The sequence below is a fragment of the Dasypus novemcinctus genome, chromosome 5 (genome assembly GCF_030445035.2).
Source record: "Dasypus novemcinctus isolate mDasNov1 chromosome 5, mDasNov1.1.hap2, whole genome shotgun sequence".
In the NCBI taxonomy this organism is placed as follows: Eukaryota; Metazoa; Chordata; class Mammalia; order Cingulata; family Dasypodidae; genus Dasypus; species Dasypus novemcinctus.
The window spans coordinates 157262157-157287103 of record NC_080677.1 but is presented as its reverse complement, the minus strand read 5'-3'; the positions used below and the strand labels follow the sequence as shown (position 1 = coordinate 157287103).

At 43.2% G+C, this 24947-nt stretch overlaps 1 protein-coding gene across 1 annotated transcript in view; it reads right to left on the bottom strand.

Annotated features, from left to right (window-relative positions):
- ODAD2 (outer dynein arm docking complex subunit 2) overlaps nucleotides 1-24947 on the bottom strand; it is a 171055-nt gene that overhangs the window by 112158 nt on the left and 33950 nt on the right. Inside the window, exons 12-13 of the mRNA XM_058297773.2 lie at nucleotides 4162-4308; nucleotides 3531-3740 (exon numbers count right to left, since the gene is read on the bottom strand). Of these exons, the coding sequence (XP_058153756.1) occupies nucleotides 3531-3740; nucleotides 4162-4308 (357 nt within the window). The remainder of the gene's footprint in view (nucleotides 1-3530; nucleotides 3741-4161; nucleotides 4309-24947) is intronic.

Sequence of the window (24947 nt, the reverse complement as noted above, 5' to 3'; positions counted from 1 at the left end):
ATACAATCAAAGGGGATCATGCCCAGAGGAAGAGACCAGTTTACAAGCATAATCCTCTTTTATGGGGTTCATAAACAATCTTAAACTGCCACACCTTCCCACAAGGAATTTAACCCCACTAAGAGGATTTTTCTTAATGTGGTTCTAATATTTACATTAATAATATTTGTAAACTACAGCCTCGGTTCTGGGATCTCAAAACATTAGCCCCCCTAAAGCCATGGAGACCTTTCCTATGAGAGCTGCATGGCCCCCCACCCTTAAAGCCATGAGGCGTGTTGGGGGGACACAGTCCCCAGTCTGTACTATCTTAACCAGCCAGGCCCAGCCACCCAGGGGCCAGGGTTCCCTTTTGGTTCTGCAGTGACCAAAGTCACTGACGACCTTAAGGGAAGAGAGAGTTTTCTATGAGGACAGAGCTGTAGATCAGGGTCCACCATGGGAAGTGACACTGGGCCCCCCAGTGCTGGGAGTGGGACCATGGAGAGGACGTTCTTGGCCACTTCTGCCTAATCTGGAGGCCTATGAATGTCTGCTTCATTCTTCTCTCTCTCTGCTGGTCAAGTTCATGAATTCCACCCCCAAATCACCCAGGGACCCCATGTGTATAAGGGAGCAGCCCAGACTTAGGACAGTCACTCACTCCCAGTTCCAGTTTCCTGAGAGAGGGGCTGTTTGGGCTGGCTCAGATCAGGGGGACACCCATTAGTGTGGACGTGCACGGGCAAGGAATACCCACATGGCCTCCAGGTACCGCCTGGGCTGGGAGAGCAGTAGGGGAGAAACTCTAAGAAGTGGGCCAGGCACACCCACTGGCAGGCAGACTAGTAGACATCTGTCCCTTCAACCTGAAGTCCTGAAGTTCTCCATAAGGCCCCACGCGTGCCCACCAGGGTCTCTCGCCATCTCCCACTCCCCAGCCCACCCACCCCGGGTCTGGCCACGTGGGCCACCTGCAGTTTCTGAACCCCCAGTGTCCTTTCCCACTCTGGCCCTTCGCTGCCACCTCTTGTCTTCCTGAAATGTCTTTCCTTGGCCTGCCTGACAGATACCCACCCAGGACTCCAAGCACGACACTGTCCCCTCTCGGCCTTCCTGGCTGGCCGCTCCACCATGCCTCCACTGTCCTCAGCACTGACCTCCACTCGGTACCTGACACTCACCATCTCACCCCCTGCGCCCCACAGGACAGGGAGGTCTCTGCAGTCAGAGTCACTGTGTGTGTGTTCCAGCATCCAGTTCTGAGCCCGCACGCGGCCCATGCGGTGAAGGCTTATGAAAGGAAGGGGTCGGGAGGGCCGGATCCGTCTCCTTTCCCTGCCTGCCCCCTTCTTCCTGTCTGCTCAGACCCCACGGCCCCTGCCCACGGCTCCCAGCAGGTGTGTCTCTGCAGACACCTCTTCCGTCCGGGTGGGCAGGACCTGCCTTTCTGCTCCGGCCCGACCTCCACGCACTCCTCTGAAGCGGGAGTTCTCCCAGCCCCCTGCCCTGCTCTGCGCAGGGCTGCCCTCATTTCCTGTCCTTCTGGGGCTTCTTGCCTGTGTGTCACCAGCCCTCCTGCCCCGCTGGCCCAAACCCAACCCCACCCTGAGCCTCCCCAGGTGTGTTCTCCACCCAGCAACTGCAAGTCTCCTTCCCTCTCTGGCCATTCCTTTTCCTAATGTAACGGTGGTTTGGAGTTATCTTAAAGTGTGCCTCATTATCTTGACTGGGGGCTGGATTCCCAACCCCGATGCCTGAGGCTCCCATAGAAACGTCCTTTTCCCTTTGTTACATTTTCCGTTCTTATAATCCCACAGGAGATGGAGTAGCTTCAGTGGAGCCACAGCAACAGCCCAAACGATTTCACTGCTTAAGCAGGATGACGATGGTGGGCATAATAATTCCATTTCCTGCCCATGTTTTTTAATGAAAACTTTCAAATACACAGAAAAGCTGAAAGAGCTATACAGCCACCCCAATCTACCCACCAGGTAGAGTCTATAATTAACATTTTGCTCTATTTGTTTTATCATTTGCCGAACCATCTCTCCAGCATAAGTCCCTTATTTTGCGAAGCAAATAATGACACGAGTTTTACCCCCGAGATGGCTCCCTAGTCTGTTTCTTCCATGTTTTTGCTCATTGTTTGTGCTCATTGTCTGTTCATTGTCTGCTGTTGGTTTTTTCTTTAGGAGGCATTAGGAACTGAATTCAGGAGGTGGGCACCCAATGGCTTGAGGCACATCCACTCGTTTTTTTTTGTTCGTTGTCTGTTGAATATTTTTGCTCGTCTGCTCGTTGTTTGCTTGTTGGTTTTGGTCAATGTCTGCTTGTCTGCTCATTGGTTTGCTCGATGCCTGCTCATTGTTTGTCTTCTTTAGGAGGCTCCAGGAACCCAAGACCTCTCATGTGGGAGGCAGGCACTCAACGGCTTGAGCCACATCTACTCTCAAATAATTACACTTTATAGTGCTCTGGAGATTGCAAGGGAATACCCGGAAACTCCTTTAGTAAATTGCTGAACACGGTTCTCAGTGCCCATGCTCACATTCAAATCCATATTAATTCAACAGACATTTATTAACCCTTTTTGTGTGTAAGGCACTGGGCTAAGTGCTGTAGCTGAGACTAAGATGAATGAAATAAGTCCCTCGTCTTAAAAAACTTAAAGTGCAGAAGTGGACATAGTCCAGGAAGATAAAAGCTGTGGGAGCGACCAAAGATCTACTGAACCTTCCTAATGAAGATGAATATGCATTTCTACATTGCATTGAATGTTTAAGTCTTTCCTTCCATGGTAAGGGAATTGTTTATTCTTATCTCAGAAAAAAACACTGCTATTTCTAAGTGTTTTCTTCTATAAATGTAGGCAGGTCTTTAAAAATTGGAATCGTAAGTATCAACCGTTTGTAATCCTATGATTTTGTGTAATTTTAATATTGTATATTTTATTCCTTGCTACTAAATATACTTCCCAAACACAGTACTAATAGCTGGCTACAGATTTTTCTTAGGGTCCTATTGCCATTCGTTGAAGTGATCTCACATTATCAAACACCCAGCTGCTTTCGGTTTTCACTCTTGTAACCAATACTGAGATGCATAAGGGTCAGCGCTCACACTGAGCCCACCTGAGACCACCGCCTCGGAGGGGGGGGCCAGTTACTGGAAGGATGCTAGACGGCTTTCCAGTGAGCAGGGTCTCTCCACCTTCCACCAGTGCTGCGCACACACAGAGGCGGCGCCCATCTAGGTGACAGGTGAAAACTGCGTCCCGTTTTAATTTATATTTCCTTGGAAAGTGAGGTTGAAAATGGTTTTTGGACCCTTGCCGAGATAAACATACAAAAGCAATTTTTAAAGGACATGTGATGTAAAAAGAAGATTCTGGAATACACCCTTGTGGCTACTTAACATCTGGAAGTGGATGGGAAGGACAGTGGGGAGTTGGCATCTCAGTGGCAGTTGGCTGCTGCCGACCAGAGTTGGACTCACTGGTTTGGCGATGTCCCTACACTGTCTCCCCTTCTGTACCCGGGGGGACTCACCAGTTTGGTGATGCCTCCGTGCTGCCTCACTGCCCGCCGGGCTCTTCTGAACTTGGCAACATTCGCAATTGTTTCAGCTGCCAAACATTTCAAATTCTTATTCTGAGAATCAAGTATCTTAACCAAAATTGGTAAGCCCCCAAGGTCAACAATATTACGTCTGATTTGAGGATTTTGACTGATTTCCTTCAGGATTTTTAAGGAACCAATCTAAGTGAGAAAAAAGTTACATATGAATGAGTGCTTAATATATAACTCATGCTGTATTTCTTAAAAAATTTCAAGTCTACCTAAAATCCTTGCCCAATTAAGTTTTTTAAGAAATAGTTTCCATTCCCAGGTGTTACACATATCCTCCGTTTTCCCCTTCAGTTACGTAAACAAACATTCATCATTCACGACATGTAAGAGACGAGTGGAAAAGAGCAAGAGGGGAAAGAAGAAAAGCAGAGAGAGGAGAAAGAGCAGCTGATGGTAGAAGGCCGCTGATTGATTATCGGCCTGATGATCAGCAGATTGATGATCAGCAATAGTGGCAGGTAAAGGTAAACAGGCAGAAACCTGGAACTAAGAAGTGAGCCAAGGGACGGCACGGACACGATTCCTTGTCCCTTGTGAAAAAGCCACTCACCTTACATTTGAGCTCATCCGTATCGAGTAAATTTATTAAAACTTCAAGGCCTCCCACATCCCTGATTGCCAACTGGCAGGTCTCTTGAGCCAGGTTGAAATCTTTCATGGAGCACAGTGCAATCACCGTCGCTGTCTGATTCCCTCCCTATGAAGACACAAGGCCGTAGAGCGGTTACAGAAGAGCCCGCTCCCACAGACGTTTCCTAGAGGGTCACGAGTCCATGAACCAGGAAATGTGTCTCCCCATCACAGCACATTAAACCTTTTATGTCCTCTGAGTGGGATATAATGGGTGAAGTGAATCGTGCAGAGCTGAGGCATGAGAAAGCTGCGCAGAGTGTCCTAAAACATCATTCCAAGTAAGGGTTAACACTTAGTGCTCTGTCCCCTCTACAGAACTACAAATTCAGGCAGAATTGGTATATTCAAAAGAGCTGAGGGGGGCAGGCCTGGAGAGGTGGACCGAGGAAATCGAGGTTTATAAAGCGGTATAACAGGTGGTCCCCACAGTTCTGCAACAGTGTGAAGTGCAGTGCTACCTGTGTCTCAACACTATTTTTAACAGATTTAGGTGGAACATTCTGGAACTCAAGAACCCGGCCAAGGGAAAGCATGGGGGGTGCAGTCATAACAATGCAGACTGGACTATTTGGAGGAAGGGCTGAGGGGCTGGAAAACAGGGGGCAGTTCCACCAAGATCTGGGGATGAAGGAGAAAAGGGAAGCTTTGTGGCCGTGCTCAAGGTTGGCCCACCATGGAGAAATGTGACATTAATAATGTCTGTTTAGCTAATTACCTCATACAGAGGGTCGTGGGGAACTGAGCCTTCGGATTAAAACAAAAAGACTGAAATTTTTAAAAAGTATTAATGTTTGATCAGTAAGGTGGGAAATTAAAACCAGATTTCATCACAGCCCTTCTTGAGCGATGCCCACAGGTCACGACCGCTGTGGAAATCTTCAGGAGAACATACGTATTGTTTCCACTGCTTTTGACTTGTTGATACATCAGAGTTCCTGAAAGCACTGAAATAGGTCATGAGACACATCAGCAATAGTTCTGTGAGCCAAGAATAAGCTCTTTCTAAAAAGGATCCTCATAAAGGACAGCCTTGGATTTCTGCCTCAAAACATAATGCCCATCACCCCAAAGAAATCTTCCTTTCTTTCAAGGGAAGACATCATCAAATTACGTTTATTTTCATTTGCTGATCATTATTTTGTATCATCATTATCTAATATAGTCATATAAAATGTGAGCTCTGCACAGAAAATGGAAATGAAACCCAAGCTGGCCAGCCTCCTCCTCCTCATCACACACCCATGCACACACACACACACACACACATCCTCTTGTAAAAGAAAAAACTGGACTGGGACTGCTAGAGGGCCTGCACCAGAATGAGGCTGGAAGGGTTCAGACTCCAGCCTTTCCTTATTCTCCTTTTCAGAAAATTCCTTCCATGTCTCTAAAAATGTGATGGAAAATTATCCTGTGGTAACACCACTGACCATTTCTCACTTTTCATACCAACACTCTCTACGGAGAACACAGGCTGTTCTCTCAATTCGAGATTGAGTTTAGAATGGCAAGAGCTTTGATTTGACTAGTTACATTTAAAATAATAGTATGTTCCTTAGAACTCCATTATGTATATTAAAAGAAAGGACACTTACAGCTGTCTCCTTAAGATCAAGATGTATTTTAGGAACACCGATTTTCCTGCAGTTGGTTTTAAAATATAAAATCATAAATCCTCTATTACCATCAGGTCCATACACTCTCGTGTTTGGGAGCACAGGACCCACTTGTGCTAGCGTTTCCTCCTCTTCTTTTAGAAAAACAGAAGAAAGGTATCTCACAAACCCTCAAGAAGACTGGAAATGCTAATCATACTTAATAAAAGGAAATTAAATAATACACAAAAGGAAAATGCAATTAAAACAAGAAAAATAACTCATTAAACAAGGAGCTTGGTCTAAATTTAGGTGGCTTAAGCCAGAAAATGCCTAAGGTGTCTGAGGGAATAGAGCTGGGTTTCTATATTAAGAGTGTGAAAAACTAAACCAAGAGCTCCAGGTAGAGGAGTCCTTCAGGCTAGAATGCGAGAAGAGGCCAAATGGGATGTCAGACCTGGGTCAAGAAGAGAGTTTTCCTTACCCCAGGCCCAGCTCTTTCCTAAGAATGTGCTGTCCTGATTTTCCCATTGATGTCTGGTCCAGTGCTTTCTTCCTGCTCTTCTCGTAACATTTTCTTTGGTAGCAATCGTCTATGTACAGACACAGCACAATCTTTGTTTCCCCTTTTAAGTTTTCTTAATTTCTCTTCTAAATTATTTCATCTTCTCAACTTTTGAGTTTTATTTCATTGTTCACAATATTCACCAATGACATAAATTTTTTAAAGGTCATTTAGTGACCGCAGATGCCAGGGAGTTTGGATTTTATATTTTTCTGAATTATCTCTAGGGCCATTTTTGAAGTCAAAGGACTGGAAATTTAAATTTATCATTAAGAAATTAGATCCTTGTAGGAAAAAAAATTTTCTGTAAATCATCAGCTTTTTCAGAAACTCTGGAAACACATTCACAGGCTTGAGGGATTTTTTTAGAACAGTTTTATATTAGGGAAAGTTAGTTTTTCCACATTTCAGGATTTAGTTCCACTCTTGTCACTGACCACACTCCCCAAAGGATTATAAATCTTTCAGAATGAATACCAGAGGGCAAGAGCCAAAATATTCACCATACAGAGCCACAAATGTTAGCCAATTGCTATTCTTTAAATACCAGCTACGTCAAAGGATTTTTGAATGTTCGCTCTACTTTGTCCAAATGTCATAAACATCCAGCTGAAGAGAAGCAGGGTAAATGTGCTTCTTTTTCAATTAAATCTCCCCTGAGAACGTAATGAGTTGCCAATACTTATTTTCACATTTTATCACGCATTTGCATTTGTGAGGTTTGAAGAGCCGGAGAAAACATGGTAAAATATTATTTTCCTAGCTTCTGAAGTTTTGAAGAAAGCTTCCAGGAAGCTTTTCCCCTTCTTAAATTCATGCAATTCTTTTGCTCCTCGCCTTCCAGCTCCTGTTTCTTCTCAAACATTTCCAGGGTCTGTCGGCCTTCCAATCTTTTGCAGTGCACATTCTTTCTACAATCAGGAGGCATTTGTTCACTCTGAGGAGCAGGTTTCAAACATGCAGAGAGTGAATGAATGTTGCTTCCTCTCATATTTCTCAAAATTGCTCTTTGAAAGACAAGATGAATTGAAGCCATTTTTCTAAACAACGTTTTTTTTTTTCTCATTTAAAGAAAGGGTCTTTGAAGTAAAGGAGAATTGTCCTGTCTGGAACAGAGCGTGCATCCCTCTGACTGTTGATAAGGAAGAAACAAACATCTAAGAAAGCTGAAACCAAGAATGCATTTGGGGGTGATGGAGCAAGCCACCTGAAATGACGCTTTCCCTCTTGCGGTCACTAAAGCACCGCATACCTGCTACGTGCCAAGCCCCGTGTTGGGTCCTAGAGACAGACCAGTGAGCAAGCACACAGTCCTTGCCTTCAGGGAGCTTACGGTTTCAGTAGACGAGACAGGGGATGAATTTTTTGGGCAGCCACACAAGTCAATGAAAACTCTAAGTCTGAGAAGGGCTGCAGGAAGAGGCATGTGGTGCAGGAAAATGCACAAGAGGGACTTGAACTGAGTGCAAGGACGCCACGTCTAAGCCGAGAGCGGGACCTACAGCAGGAGCTCTCCCTGGAGGAGGAGGATAGGGCAGCGACGCAAAGCGTGCCAGGCAGGGGAAACAACGGAGCACGGCCCGCGTGGGCATCAAGGTGGCAGGGGGCCCGGGGCGCAGAGCAGGAGAGGGGGTGCTTGAGGCTGAGCAGCAGGAGCGGGCAGCAGACCCCCGAAGGGCCCATGGGCCAGGCTGACAGCGCTAATCTCGGCTTCAGGCTGCACGGGAAAGGCTGAAGGTTTGCTGTCTGGGGGAAGAAGGGTTACGATTTTAAAGGATCCCTCTGGCTGCAGAGGTGCCCGGCTGAGGAGCGGAGGAGAGCACGTGAGGACGTGTGGTGCCCGCTCACCCAGGAGGAAGGGAGAGGGACACGGGACCCATCCTGCGTCCCAGGCGGCTTTTGAAATGAAAGGCTGTGATCCGCTTGGCTCAGCACAGGATGCTGGAGGTTACCAGAGGTGGCCCCGCACTAACAGAGCCGTCAGGGGAGGCTGTCAGAAGCCACATGTCAACTGAGAGCAGCAGGAAGGCAGGCCATCGGGGGGCCCCAGCTGGCCGCAGCCCACCATCCCCAGTGCAGAAGCTGCAGGTGACAGGGGCGAGGTCTCGAGGCCACAGCACAGCTGCTCCAGCTGGATTCTTCTCAGCACTTTCTCCTCCAAGCACAGCACTCAGACAGGAAAGCCAGCTCCCGCCCGTGGCTGCTCCTCGTGCTGACGGAGGGCCTGTGCCCAGCTCCGAGGCTGACTCAGAGACGCTCTTCTCCCAGCACCAGCAATGGCGAGGGAAGAGTGCTCAGAGGGAATGGCACGTGACCGTGCAAGTCAAAGGAGTAAGACGTATTGCTCTGCCTTCTGCTTGTTTGCAAACTTATTTTACCCTGAAGATTCAGCACTCATAAACCCAAGACTCAAGAGAACTCCAAGGGAAAAGAGAAAATCCTGTTTCCAGAAGACAAAAATCATACCAATACTCTGAAAGAAATTAGACTCAGACTGATGCATTACAGGCTTGTGAAGTATTTTTATCAGGAATGGGCGAGGAGCAGTGATTCTCACAGAGACGACATATTATTTTTAAACAGCAGTGTAGTTTTAACCACCTACCAGACAATCTCCCGGTTTCACCTGCTCTCCCCAACCCCCTCCCCAATTCCTTGGACCATCTGACCCCTCCTCCCAACTCTAGCCCCCCAGTGGCCACGGGAGTTGCTGAGGGCAGGGAGAGGGAAGAAGAGGTGTGACATGGGGGCATTTTCGGGACTTGGGGATGTCCTGGATGGTATTGCAGGGACAGATGCTGGACATTATATATCCTGCCATAGCTCACTGAATGGACCGGGGGAGAGTTTGAACTACAATGTAAACTATAATCCATACGGTGCAGCAGTGCTCTGAAATGTACTCATCAAATGCAGTGAATGTGCCACAACGATCAAAGAGGTTATTGATGTGGGAGGAGTGGGAGTGGGATGTGGGGTATATGGGAACCTCATATTTTTTAATGTAACATTTTGTGTGATCTATGTATCTCAAAAAAAAAAAAAAGGTAAAATAATTAAAAAACAAAAAAAAACAGCAATACAAGAACCGATTGAGGTGGATGGCCTGGGGCAAAGGCTTACTGCTTTAAGTCCTGCGGTGGCACACCCAGGAGAGGGAGCTCTGTTTCAGGGGAAGCAGAGGGGGCCTTCAAACTCCTGTCAACAGGGGAACTCCTGAGGCCACTAGCAAGCATGAGCCTAGGACAAGACACAGGCCCAGAAAAGACGGGGAGCACCTGTACTTGGCCTTCGCCCGGGGCTGGCCTTCCAGATAGGAGGGCCGAACGCTGACCAAGAGCTCCAGCCCAGCAAGGCCAACGTGCAAAGGCGGTGGATGGTAGTTTTGCTTAGATTTGCTTCGTTTTGTTAGCTCTAGACACTCAAGAAAATCTATCGTATCACAAGCTGGTTACAAACTCAAGAAACAGACGTCTCAGGGGAATAAATACAAGAGTTAACATTTTTAAAATATTAAAATGTACAGCGGGCAAAAAAGATTACACACAAACAGGAAATAATGGCCCATTCAGAGGAAGAAGTAAAAATCCAGGAAACATCAACAAAGACAACCAGACTAGGAGCGTACCATACAAAGAAATGATCAGGAAGCAGTTGTGGCTCAACTGACAGAGCGGCCGCCTACCATATGGAGGGTCCAGGGTTCGATACCCAGGGCCTCCTGACCCATGTGGTGAGCTGGCCCACGCACAGTGCTGCCATGTGCAAGGAGTGCCATGCCACACAGGGGTGCCCCATGCTCAAGGAGTGTGCTCCACAAGGAGAGCCACCCAACGCAAAAAAAAGCACAGCCTGCCCAGGAGTGGTGCCACACACATGGAGAGCTGACGCAGCAAGATGACGCAACAAAAAAAGTGACAGATTCCTGGTGCCACATGACAAGAATGCAAGTGGACACAGAAGAACACACAGGGAATGGACACAGAGAACAGTCAGCAGCGGGGAGGGGCAGAGAAAATATAAATAAATCTTAAAAAAAAAGACCTTCAACATACTCAAGGAGATGAAGGAAAACAAAAGAAAGAACTACAGGCTATCAGGAAACCAGTGAATGAACAATACTTGAATTTCAAAAATGACATAGAAATTTTTAAAAGGAATAAAGCAGAACTACTGAAGTTGAAGACAAACAATAATTAATTGAAAAGTTCTCAAGCGTGTTTCAACAGCAGATTGAAGTTGGCAGACAAAAGAATCAGAGAACTTGAAGACAAGACAACTGAAATGAGTCAAGCCGAGAAGCAGAAAGAAAAATAATTATACAAAACAAAATTAGCCATGAGACCTCCGAGACACCACCAAGTGTATCAATAAACCATGGGGGTGGGAGTGGGCAGCAGAAGGACAAGAAAGAGACAAAGGGGCAAAAGGAATATTCAAAGAAATAATGACAGAAAATTCCCCAAACTTAGCAAAACTAGAACGCCTAGAAAAATAGGAGCAGACTAAACCCAAAGTGAGCAGAAGAAAGGAAATACCAAGATGAGAGTAGAGATAAAGGAAGTAGAGAATAAAAAGCAATAGAGAGAAACAGCAAAACCCAAAGTTGGTTCAATCAAAAGATCAATAAAATCTATAAAATTGACAAACCTTTAGCTAGACAAATGATGAAAAAGAAAGGACACACGGGTTTCAGAAATGGCTTCACAGGGGAATTTTATCAAACACTGCAAGAATTAACAACAATCCTACTCAAACTCTTCCCAAAAATTGAAGAGGCGGGAACATTCCCTAATTCATAATATGAGGCCAACATTACCCTCATGCCAAAACCATATACTAATACCACCAGAAATGAAAGCTAGAGACTAATATCTCTTATGAATATGGATACAAAAACTGTCAACAAAATACTAGCAAACTGAATCCAACAGCACATTAAAAACAATTACACACCATGATCAAGTGGAATTTATCTGATGTAAGGAAGTGTGATTCAACATAAGAAAATCAATTAATGTAATACACGACATTAACAGAATGAAGGAGGGAAAAAACACATAATCATCTCAATAATGCAGGAGATAGAAAAGGCACTTGACAAAATCCAGAATCCTTTATTTCTTTTTTTTTTTTCCCAGAAAAGGAATTTTATTTCTCATGGTCAAAGATGGGTAAAATTTAATAGTTTTTTTCCTAAAAGATATTTTAATACACCCATTTAAGTGTACATTTATGAGTTTTAACAAATGTATGCACTTTTTATAATCATAAACATAATCAATATGCAGAACAAGTTCCTTGTACCCCTCTCCAGGCAATTCTCACTGCTCTCTGATCCCATGCACCTGCTGACCTGCTTTCTGTCACTACATATTTTAGTCTTTTAGCTTTCATTCTAGTAATATACATGACCCAAAACTTCCCCTTTCAACTGCATTCATGTACCTAATTCAGCATGGTTAACTGCACTCAAAATAATGTACAACCATAACCGCCATCCATTTCCAAACCTTTATAATCAACTTAAGTAGAAATTCTATACAAATTAAACATCATCTCCCCATTTTTACCCCCAATCCATCCCTTGGTAACCTATATTCTAGATTTAACTCTAAGAATTTGCTTATTATAATTAGCAAATCATATCATTGAGATTATACAATATTTGCCCTTTTGTGTCTAGCTTATTTCACTCAGCATAATGTCCTCAAGTTTCATCCCATGCTGTCGCATTCCTTTTTATAGATGAATAATATTCCATTGCATGTATGAATATATACCACATTTTGTTTATCCATTCATTGGTTGCTAGACATGGGTTGCTTCTGATTTTGGCAATTGTGAATAATGCTGCTATGAACATCAGTGTGAAAATATCTGTCCAAGTCCCTGTTTTCAGTTATTCTGAATATATACCTAGTAACAGGATAGCCAAGTCATGTGGGAATTCTATTTTTAGCTTCCTGAGGAACTACCAAACTATCTTCCACAACAGTTCTGCACCATTTTACATTGCCAACAGTAATCAATGAGTGTTCCTATTTCTCCACATCCTCTCCAACACTTGTAATTTTCTGTTGTTTTTTTTAAATAGCCATTCTAGTAGGTGTGTAATGATACTTCTTTGAAGATTTAATTTGCATTTCCCTAATAGCTAGTGATGTTGAGCATCTTTTTATGTGCTTTTTACCCATTTGTATATCCTCTTTGGAGAAATGCCTATTCAAGTCTATTGCCCATTTTTAATTGTGTTATTTGTCTTTTTATTGTTGAGCTGTAGGATTTCTTTATATATTCTAGATATTAAACTCATATAAGATATGTGGTTTCCAAGTATTTTCTCCCATTGAGTATGCTGCCTTTTCACTTTCATGACAAAGTTCTTTGATACACAAAAGTTTTTAACTTTTAGGAGGTACCATTTATCTATTTTTTTCTTTTGCTGCTCGTGCTTTAGGTGTAAATTCTAAGACAAAACTGTTTACCAGCACCCTTTCTTGATAAAAAACACTTAGAAACTAGGAATAGGAGGAAACTTCCTCAACATAATAAACAGAATATATGAAAAACCTCACAGCTAACATACTACTTAATGGTTTAAAACTGAAGCTTCCCCTCTAAGACCAGGAACGAGACAAGGATGCCCACTGTTACCACTGTTATTCAATGTTGTATTGAAAGTTCTAGCTAGAGCAATTAGGCAAGGAAAAAAAGGCATCTAAATCAGAAAGGAAGACATAAACCTTTCCCTATTTGTAGATGATATTATCCTATAAATTTTTTAAAGTCCTTAAAAACCCACCACGAGCTACTAGAACTAATAAATGAATTCAATAAAGTGGCGGAGTACAAAGACAACACCTCAAAATCAGTAGTGTTTCTAAACACTAGTAATGTACAATCAAAAGAAGAAATCAAGAAAAAATAATCCATTTCAATAGCCACTAAATGAATCAAATATCTAGGAATATCTAACCAAAGATGTAAAGGTTTTGAACACACAAAAAACTATAAAACATTGCTAAAAGAAATCAAAGAATACCTAAATAAATGGAAGGACCTTCTGTGTGATTGGACTGGAAGATTAAATATTGTTAGCAAGTCAATTCAACCCAAAGCGATTTACAAATTCAACACAAATCCCCATAAAAATTCCAACAACCTTCTTTGCAGAAATGGAAAAGTCAATCATCAAATTTATATGGAAGGGTAAAGGGCTCTGAATTGCTAAATCCACCCTCATATTTGTAGCGAAATGATTTTTGACAAGTGTGCCAGTTCCACTCAACTGGGAAAGAATGGTTGCTTCAACACATAGTGCTGGAAAATTCTGATATCTATATACAAAAGAATGAAAGTTGGACCGCTACCTCACACCGTAATACAAAAATCAATTCAAAATGGATCAAAGATCTAAAGAGAATAGCCAGAACTATCAAACTCCTGGAAGAAAATGTAGGGAAGCATCTTCAGGACCTTGTGTTAGGCAATGGTTACCCAAAGCACAAGCAACAGAAGAAAAAATTGGTAGCAGGAACCTCATCAAAATTAAAAAGGTTTTGTGTATCAGAGGACATTATCATGAAAGTAAAATGACAACCAACACAATGGGAGAAAATATTTGGAAACCACACATCTGATAAGGCATATATCAGAATATATAAAGAAATCCTTATACTCAAAAACAACAACAAAAAAAACAAGCAACCCAATTAAAAACTGGGCAAAAACTTGAATAGGCATTTCTCCAAAAACGATATACAAATGGCCATAAAGCACATGAAAAGATATTTAACATCACTAGCCATTAGGGTAATGAAAATTAAAACTGCAATGAGATATCATTACATACCTACTAGAATGGCTATTATTTTAAAAAGCGGGAAATTACAAGTGTGGGAGAGGATGAAGAGAAATTGGAACACTCATTTATTGCTGATGGGAATGTAAAATGGTGTAGCTGTTGTGGAAGACAGTTTGATGTTTCCTCAGAAAATTATGTATAGAAATATCATATGACCCAGCAACCCACTTCAAGGTATATATTACCCAAAAGAATTGAAAGCAGGCACTAAAACAGCTAATTTGATATTTATAGTGGTATTATTCACAGTTGCCAAAAATAATCAATGAATGGATAAACAAAATGGGGTATAACCAATGTAATATTGTTTGACTAAAAAGAATAAAGGTCTGGGAAACAGATGTGGCTCAGGTGACTGAGCTCCCACCTACTACATGGGAGGTCCATGGTTCAATGTGTGGTGCCTCCTAAAGAAGACAGTGAGCTGGCATGATGGGCAGGAGTGGCAAGCTGCCACAACAAGATGATGCAACAAGACACACAAGAAGAAAAAAATATAATGAGAGGCAAACAAAGCAGGGAATGGAGGTGGCTCAAGTGATTAGGTGCCGCCCTCCCACACTGGAGGTCCTAGGTTCAGTTCCTGGTGCCTCCTAACGACACAGCACACAGCAAGTACAAACAACAAGGGGGTGGGGAGAAAAAAATTAATAAAAAGAACATTAAAAAAAAGAGGAATGAAGTTCTGATACATGCAACAACATGGATGACACTTGAAGACATCATGTTGAGTGAAAGAAGCTAGACCATAAGGATAAATATTGTGTGATCTCACTGATATGAAATGATTAGAATAAGCAAACTCATAGAGCCAGAATCTAGAATATGGTTTCCAGGGGAGTAAATGCTAAGTAAACAGGTATGAGCCTGTAATACTGTGTTATCATACTCATTTAATTTTCTTTACTCAACTTTTTCTCCACTCTTACCTATTTATCCCTGTCCAAGGGCAAGGAAGTTTTAAAGCTCAAATATTTTAAAAATTATCATTTTATACTATTTGAACCCCAACTCTGGATCTCTGAAAAGATCAGGAAGGCCCAGAAGCATTGGTGTCATGAAAATCACACTCAGGGTTATGGGCAGTAGGGGAAGTCACACTTCATTCTACAAAAGGACTAAATTCTTTTCAGAAATTAACATTCATACTTACTTTCACTAAGGGGTTAATCTAATCCATCTTTTATGGATTAAATAGTTTTTATATCCACACAATTACTCCTTTTTAAAATCATTTCCAATGCTTATTATGATGTTAATCTTTAAAAAAGAACTAGATACAATATCACATATACTGTATTATTGCAAATTGCAAATACACTTAAATTGTGCCATTATATATAAATTTATGTAACCTATATGTCATCCATGATTATTATCATTGGGAGAATTGTGGGTGCTTTTATTTCTGCAACTTTTCTGTATTTTTCTTTAATGAATATGAATTACTTTCATGACAAAAACAAACTTTACTTTGTTTTAAATGTAATTTTCATCGGTCCTTTCATGTAATATAATCTTAAATCTCTTTTGAGGCTACTTTTTAAAAATTAATACATACAACTTCCTTGATCTCTAATTTTCCACCTTCTTTCTTTCCCAGAAATGTTAGTGAAATAGGAATACCACCAGTAATTTGGGTGGTGCCCTGGAAAGAATATTTCCATGCGATTCCTATAACCGCATGAAAAGTCAATGGATTTCAGAAGTTCTTCAAAAAGATACAAACCTATTAAGAAGTTCCGAAAGCAGCAGATTTTTATATTTTATATTGCACTATTTTCTGGGTCCTATGGATTTAGTATTTGCTAGCTTTTCATCACACCCCTTTTCAAAATCACTGCTAAAATGTACATTATTTCAGACACCCTCAAAGGGAAATGCCTTGCCTTCTCAATTCATTTTAACTGAGTATTTTATATGTTCTCTAGCAATTTCCTACTAAAATAGTGGACAATTGCTAAGTCAAACTGATGTTCAAATTAGTTTTGTTCTAGGTATCACTAATAACTAAGTCCTAAACTCTAATCATTAATTCATTAATAAATTAGTAAATTCGTTGGTTAATGTATTAATTTATTAATGGCAGCTCCAGGTAAAATTGTGACTGCAATTATTTCAATCACAATTTTGTTCCAGAAAAGATTCAAGATGGCCTATAAATAAGCGTGCAATACAGGCTAAAGTGATAAATGACGAGGGAAAAAAAAAAAAAAGACACAGACAATATTGGGCTAGGAAACTAAAATGGCAGCCAAGGATGGCTGGCCATGAAGCCTGACCACCTGCTGGAGGTGGACCATGCACTTCCTTCCGGGCTGCCCAGCTGTCAAGGCAAAGAGGAGCAGTGTGTTTTAAGGGGAGCAGAGACAAATAAAGCTGCCCAGAAAAGCACAGCTACTCCTGAAGCCAAGACTAGAGAGGATTCCTTAAAAGCCTAGACTAGAAGGCATCCCATCAGCGAGCCCAGGCGCATTTTACAGGGCTGTTTCTTCAAATGCGGCTCTCAGGAGAAGCCAGTGGTGTGCGAGTCGATAAAAGCCGAGTAACGCAAAGAGCAACTAGAGGCGATGCAATCTCAGTTTGCAGCTTCTTACTGGATTGACTTCATTGAGGAATAGATTTTAAAGGATGTGAGTGAATGAGAGGGCTGCATGGTCTACAGGCAATCGAGATCATAAATTGTCCCTCTGCGCTTTTGCAAGGTAATAAATGGAAGCTACTTTAAGTTTGCCCCATGGTTGAATTAGTCTGTGCACAATTAATAGCAGTATTTTAAATTTCTAAAATTTCAAAACGGCACGTCATTTGATCCCATCATGAATCATTTTGGGGGCATATTTTCAGGCAAAATAGAGATGTGATTTTAAATGGCCTCTTTTTAAAATAAGGGGCATTTAATAAATTAAATTCTAAATAATTACATAAATCATTTGGCTGGGGAAGAAACAATTCCAAACCAAATGCCAATTAGGAAAATACTATTTTATATCACTTCAGTTAATTTAGTTTCAGCATCCATGTGAATGAATGAGTCTACTTTGTAATAAAGATAAAAGGGGTCTAATTTTTTGCACGTAGACGATATAAACACACAGGTAACACACATTTCAAGGAATGCAACTATTTAAAACGTGTTCACTTCTTATGCTACATTATTTAAGGAAACAAATGCAAATGCTGCTGCATAGCAGTTTTGCTGGACGGTGGAATTTAAACATCCCATGGTTTCTAACAGTTGATTTTTTTTTAAAATTAATTCACATCAATGTCACGGCACTGAAGTTTATTTGGGTGTGTACACAGTGAACATTGTTTCCCATTTTCAAAAGACTCTTTTCACCAAGAAAAACACTGTGTGATCCCATCTGTCTTCATCTCTTTAAGCGAAAGAGCATATTCTAATACTGCCTTCCAGAAACCAGGTTGAAATCCCCCACAAGATGTGCCCCCTGTTTAATGAGGCTTTTACTCTAATGAAGCAAAACAACTCAAGGAGAAGACACGAAGGGACAACAGCAAGGTCTGTGGGCCTGGGGGTCCTGAATTCTTCTCTCGGTGGGACAGAGAACCAGGCAAAGGGCAATAAAGGCGCAAGCCTGGCCGGGGGCCCGGGCGGGCGGCCACCGCCTGTGTGGCCTGCAGCGAAGGACTTCTCAGCTTTTCCACCAATGAGACGAGGGTAATGCTACCTGCCTCTCCATCCCCAATGCCGGTGTCATGGGAAAGGAATTTAATTAACTGTAATGAACTGTAAAGGGCATCAAATCCCCCGGATGAAAAATCACGTATAACTTCCAGTTTCCACTTAGAAGAGCGCTTGGACCCATTTCGGTTTTCTGGGGCATTTTTAACCAGTCGTGCACGGGTGGTCGCGAGGGAACCAAGCCCCTCAAAAGGCGTCTGCAGCACAGGGGATCGAGCCCGAGGACTGCTCCCCGTCCAGAGAGGAAACCCATGCCGGGAAGGTCCAGGAGGATCCCTGCCGTGGTGCTTCCCTCAGGGCCACCTGCGGATGTCACAGGACTGCTCCCTGCTACCCTGGGGGACTCCCAGAAACTTCACCCTCCATGGCCTGAAAATTCTGAATTTGTGGATTGATAACGAGAGTGGAAGAATAACTAGCCGAACTCCCTGGCTGGTGGGAAAGGTGAAATGAACACCAATATTTTATGAATTTGATCATATGGAAAAAACAAAGCAGCTGCTACCCATCGTCGTTTCATCTGGGGGAGGGTGAAAATTAGTGTGTGTGTGGGAAGCTGGGTGGTGCCTGCCCCCCGCCACCTCCACCAGCTCTTGCCTGTGCTGAGGCCCCGCAGAGCTTATCCTTACCATCCCCTAAGAGGCAAGTACTCCTGGTTGCCCTGCTCTGACCAGCAGGCCAGGGGTGCACCTGCGGATTTGCAGGGGAACGCCCAGCATCCCCCAGTCTTCAAGCTCGTCCCTCAGAGTCATTGCAGCAGAACTGAAAGCTGCATAGGAGCTTTGGGGAGGGAACTTACTTTAAAAATAGGCATTTTTCCTATTTTGCATCAAACTTTCCTAATCATTCACCATCCTGTAATTAAACTAGATGCATAAAATTACTTCCTTAAAGATGGGGGGAAAAAAGGTTAAAGAAGCAATTTGGGGATGCGGACTTGGCTCAACTGATAGAGCGTTCCCCTACCACATGGGTTCGAACCCAGGGCCTCCTGACCTGTGTGGTGGGCTGACCCATGTGCAGTGCTGATATGCAAGGAGTGCCCTGCCACGCAGGGGTGTCCCCCACATAGGAGAGCCCCACAGGCAAGGAGTGTGCCCCGTAAGGAGAGCCGGCCAGTGCAGCCTGCCCAGGAATGGTGCCGCACACACAGAGAGCTGACGCGCGGCAAAATGATGCAATAAAAAGAGACACAGATTCCCAGTGCTGCTGACAAGAATGCAAATGGACACAGAACACACAGCGAATGGACACAGAGAGCAGACAACTTGGAGGAGAGGGAAGAGAAGTGGAGGGAAGGGGAGGGAAATAAATCTAAAAAACAAACAACCTTTAAAAAAAAAAAGAAGCAATTTGTTTGCAAGGTAGCAAACTAAAGAGAGACTGTTAACATAGAAATTTTTATCCAGAAATATTGCCTGAGTGAACTTAACTCAAGAGACAGGTACTTTCTGACTAGCTGGGAAGAAGTCATGTTACATAATGAATAAAAGACAAAGGCAGGTCCCCGTGGCCCCTCTACTGTCCATTAATTCTCACAGCTTCCAAAACCGATCTCATTTACCGTGAAGAATTTCAGCTCTGGTCCTTCGTTCCCAACAGTCACACGGGCTTTTCTATTGGGGTGTTTCACTCTCTCCTCTAAATGTAATCTGCCCAAACCAAGCCCTCCCTATGCTGGCTGGCCTTCTTGGCCATTTCTTTGCAGCCTCCAAGGACGGCCTGTTCCAAGTCCCCAACACACCCTTCTCTGCCCACACAACCCCATCACCGGCCTGCTATCTCCTCCCCTGCAGATTCACTTTGGTTTTTTTGTTTGTTTGCTTTTATGTTTTATAAGTAATGATCTTCAGGTTTTTTTTAGTTGCATATATATCTTTATTTTAAAGAAGCTTTAAATTCCATAAATGATACATGGAAAATATAGGGGGATTCCCATACACTCCCTCCATACACACACTTTTCCCCATTAACAACATCCTCCATCACGATGGTACACTGTTGCAATTGATGAACACATTTCGAAGCATTGTCACTAACCACGGTCTACAGTTTACATTATAGTTTACACTGTCAACCGCACATTTTTATAGGTTTTGACAAAATGTATGATGGCCTGCATCTGTCACCGCAATGTCATTCGGGACAATTCCAGTGTCCACCTGCTGCTGGCTTCATCTTTCTAGGTCAGTGCTCTCGCCCTGACGCTCCCTGCTCCCCCGCTGGACTCTCCGCAAAGGTCCAGGTGCCAAAGCAGGCGTCCCTCAGAGAGGAGGTGCACCTGGGGAATGGCCGTGGGACCTGACCCCACGTCCCTCCGTCCCTCCGCTACTGCAGGTGCTGGGGAAGGAGCTGGGCTTGCCACCCAGGACTCAGCCCCGCAAGCGGGCAGGCGACACGGCACAAGGCCCCGCGAGAAGGGGGCACCTGCAGGGACGCCCGGCTTGACCGGCGAGCTCCAAGTGTGGGCTCGAGGAGGGTCACGGCCAGGCAAGCTCACTCTCCAGGCAGAGGTGGTCTTGGGCCTCCTGCTCTGGCTGGGTGGGGGAGGCTGTATCCTTTACTTGTATTAAATTCACAGGCTGCATCCGTGGGTGCTTCTGGGTCAACTGTTGTCGCTCTATCTGGGACAATCTATTTAGGAGGAACCGGGGCTAATTCGCAGCCCGGGCCCAGCTTGAGTCCCAAATCCATGGAAAGTGACGGCAGACACATCAGGTCCGGGAGCCACACGCAGCCTGCCCCGGGTGTCCCTGAGTGTCCGCCTCTGTGACTTCTCTGGCCCAGACCAAGCCTCGGTGGCCCTGACAGGTGAACTGTCCGGAAAGTGCACTCGCCTGTCACCTTGACCCACACCCTGCCCCCCCACCCCACTAGTGATTACTTAGCTTCTGCGCCTGCACTGTGGAACGGTGGACCGAGCCCACCAGGCAGGCGGCCATCAGCATGCCACGGCGGCATGTTATGCCAGCATTTCCTCATGCACCTGCTTTCCCAGAGCCCCCACCTTGCCAGCAAGGACCAGCTGCAGGAGGCAGGGCGGCCACGCCACCCTTGGAGGAGTGACAGCGCCCCAGCTGAACGTGGAGCCTCAAGTGGCAACCGCAGGGGAAATGCCAAGTGACGGAAGCTTGGTGCTAGCTAACCGAGATCCCACCAAACCCCCGAAAAGCTGGCCCACGGCATCCGTGGCACCGCCCTGGTCTGTCTTGGACTTACTGATCCTATAATATTAAATTCCACACCCAATCTACCTCCAATTCACATAAAAGTGGATTTCAGCAGGCTTTCAATTGGGTCCAGAAATACATCCTTCATGTTCACGAACACAAACATGTACAAGGTGCAGCTCCACTTAGGCTTATGACCTATCGACAGTTTATCCGGCTTTACCTTCACCTGACCCCCTTGCATTAATTTATGATATAAGACTTGTGACTCATCAGTCCACATTTCAAAAGAAAAGAAATCCTTCAGCTCTCCTATTATATTTCACAAAGGAGTCCTTCACATACCTTACTCAGAAATTTTACTGAATTTTTTAGTGAGACTCATCGAATGAGTGCATACAAATTAGCAAACCGTTTCCCCTAATCATTGGAAAGGAGCACAAGCTAAACATTTTAACTGCAAGATTTTGAAGTAGTCCTGGCCAGGGGAGAAAAGAATATCCACATAAAGCTAGCAAATGCAGCGATACAATATTATATCTATAGCCAAAAACGGAGCAGGGAAAGGAGAAAAGAGGGGAGCAAGAGAAGGCAGAGGAAGGCATGGGCGTGGGATGAACATGGCTCAGAGGGGGGACACTGGCTCACACCATCTGGGCAAGGGGTGAAGGGTAAAGCTGGGTTCATTAGCAAAACACCCTGGAAGATACTGGAGTGAATTTAAATGGCCCCTCGACTCATGGAGTGGCTGACAAGACAGACAGCTTCAAACATAACCACAGCAGAAGGCTGACTCTAAGTACTTGTCAATAAGGCAGCTGAAAGAAGCTTTACTGCTTCATTTGAAATTAGGATATCAAGCCATTAGCTAGGGTCAAAAAAAGAAACTGGAAGGTTGGCAAGCAAAAATGCAATGGAGTCATTAATTTAGAAAATTAAATTGTTTCTAAAGAGCCAGATTAAAAGAATATATAAAACTTACAAGTTGAAATGAGCGTACGTCAAAGCCAAATAATTAAATGCAAACTCCCTTTGCTTAGGTGCCAAGATCTGAGCTCATAGCTCTGGATAAATAATAAGCTGTAGTTCATTGACTGTTGGGATATTAATGAGCTCATCAAATTTTTTCAACAATCATAGACATGGCACTGCTTGGAAAATGGTAAGTAGAAAGTCAGATCAACATTAACATTTCTCTACTATTTTAAGTCCACATTTAAGGGATACTTTTATAAATGAAAATGTCAGTTGCTTTTATTTTGAGATTACCTAGAGACGCTCAAATATGCAAGTCACAGACCTTTAGCATCCTTTTGTGTCTCCATATAAAACATTTATCTGTGTTAAAAACCTTGAACTCATTCGTAGATATACTTTTTCTTTTTATTGGCTATGTTAAGAATATTTACCTATGGGAACTATAAGAATTCCAAGAAATTTACTGTCTGGCCAAAAGTATCACATTTGCACATGATTTATTGACGAGTAACTTGTGCAAGCTTAAGTAGCACTTCATCAATAAACATTTTCCTTAGCTGTTCTGGGACAGAAATGGTGCATCTCTTTTGGCTTAATACTACATGGACTTATCCTAAATAGCTGAAAAACTCTAGATAGTTATTCACTAATGAGACTATTACGAGAAACTCTGCTATGTTCACTGGGAGGACATTAACCAAGGATCTTTTTCATTACCTCACACAGCCTCTGCCCCATTAAGCCCACAGGGAGAAAATTCTTTTGGCTCTTAGCACCGGGATAAGTTACGCTCATCAGCAACTGAGTTATTTCAACCTTAGGAGAGTGTCTTTGAACTCACTGTCTTTCCCTCTGTTGGTTGTTCAAAAGCCTAAAGCAAAAATTGAGCAAGTCAATAGGACTCCGTGGCCTATAGATTTTCTGTAACAGTAAGACGATAAAAATAATTATTGCCAACAGTTTTTGAGTACTTTCTGCTAAGCACTTTACATGTGTTATATTTCACTTACTATTCATAGCAATTCTAAAATACGAGAACTTTTATTTTCCCATCTTGACCAATGAGGAAACTGAAGCATAGAGAGGTCAGGCCACCCAAGGCCACTGAGCTAATCCGTGGCAGAACTCCAGCTCAACTCAAGTCTTTTCAACACCAAATACCTTGCTTGAGTCCTCCATGATTCTGCTCATGGCCCGTTTTATGTTGGGGCCCCTTTGACTCTGTTTCCTTTTACTACTGAAATAGGATCAGGACTTTTGGATCAGCAATGACGGCTCCCAATTCTTCTCCCAAAAGGCCAGGTCCAGGACCCCAAGCTCCTGTCGGGCTCAAGTCACTCCACCACGGAGATGGCAGTGGGTGGCAAAGTTCTCCGCAGCCACTTCCCCTCACTTGATGGCGTTCATTTGAAGAGCTGACAGAGAGGGAGCTCCAGGCCACCTGGGGGCTCGGTCGAGGAGCAGAGGTGCTGTCGGGCAGGCCTCCCGAATCTCCCAGCCGGCATGGCGACCGCCGGGCTGCGACGTGCCGCGTGCCTCAGGTAGGTGCGGGGTGAGCCCTGAAATCAGCCTGTGCTCTGCGCCAGTGTCTCCAAATTCTCAATAGGTACCAATCTCCAAGACTCAGGAATAAAAAAACAGAATTCCCATGAATCCCAGGAATTCCACAAGTCATAAGTTATTTTGTATTTTTCCTAATATCCTTTTTTAAAATGTGTTGTTGTTTTTTTTCCAGTGCCACTCACCTTTATTTGCAGGCACTCAGTTTCGGAGGGCACAGGAAAGAGGGAAATGTATTTTAGAGAATAATGAGGGACCATAATAAACAGTGAATCATTTTCTGATAGTTGTACTAAAAATGTGAGAGGTTTCCTAGAAAAAGAAAAACTATTAATAAACACACGTTTTAAAATTATGAACCAATATGTTGTGACAAAATTATATGTTACAAGAACGTAAAAATGGCCTCTACCTGATATAGATATTTGGTAACAGGAAAGATTAAAATAGGGGAACCTGAACACAAAATAAATGCCAAATAAACTGCGTTTTAAAAATCAAAAGAAGGCAAAAATATTTAATAATAAGATACCATTCTTAAGGTGAAATTTCAATCATGCAAAACATCATCCTATCCAGTAGTCCATTCCCCTCAGAGATAGCTCCCTAGTCTGTTGCTCGTTGTTTGCACTCTTTGTCTGCTTGGTGTTGTGTGTGTGTGTGTGTGTGTGTGTGTGTGTTTGCTCATCTGTTTTTTCTTTAGGAGGCAGTGGGACTGCACCCAGGACCTCCCATGTGGGAGGCGGATGCTCAACTGCTTGAGTCACATCCGCTCCCCATCCCGTAGTTTTGATCTTTGTTTCATGAAAAATATTCCAGATGTTAAAAAATTTTCTTTCATTTTGCATTGACGGTCAAATTATTAAGAGGCTTCCAAAAGGATCACCAAATTGAGTGTTTGTGTTTGCTTCTTATAAACTCATTTCCTTTTATAATGATAAAAATATGTTATCTGCTTGCCCTGATTTTGGTTTGGCTATGGAATTGATACTGTATTTGCAAATTCTGATTTTAGGTCAGTTTCTGGTTTCATGCCGGATTATTCTACAAAAAGAGTATCTCTGCATATTTTTCTGCTAAAGTGTTTACAAAGAACAAATTGTAATTTAAAGTGACTATTCAAACACTGGAAAATGCCAAGAAACATTATTGGGTAGTATCCAAATAACATTCAGATCGCCTAACAAACTGGACAAGATGACAGAATCACAGGTTGAAATGACAAAGTTAAGGACTCATTTTCCCTTCAAAATTTGTTATTT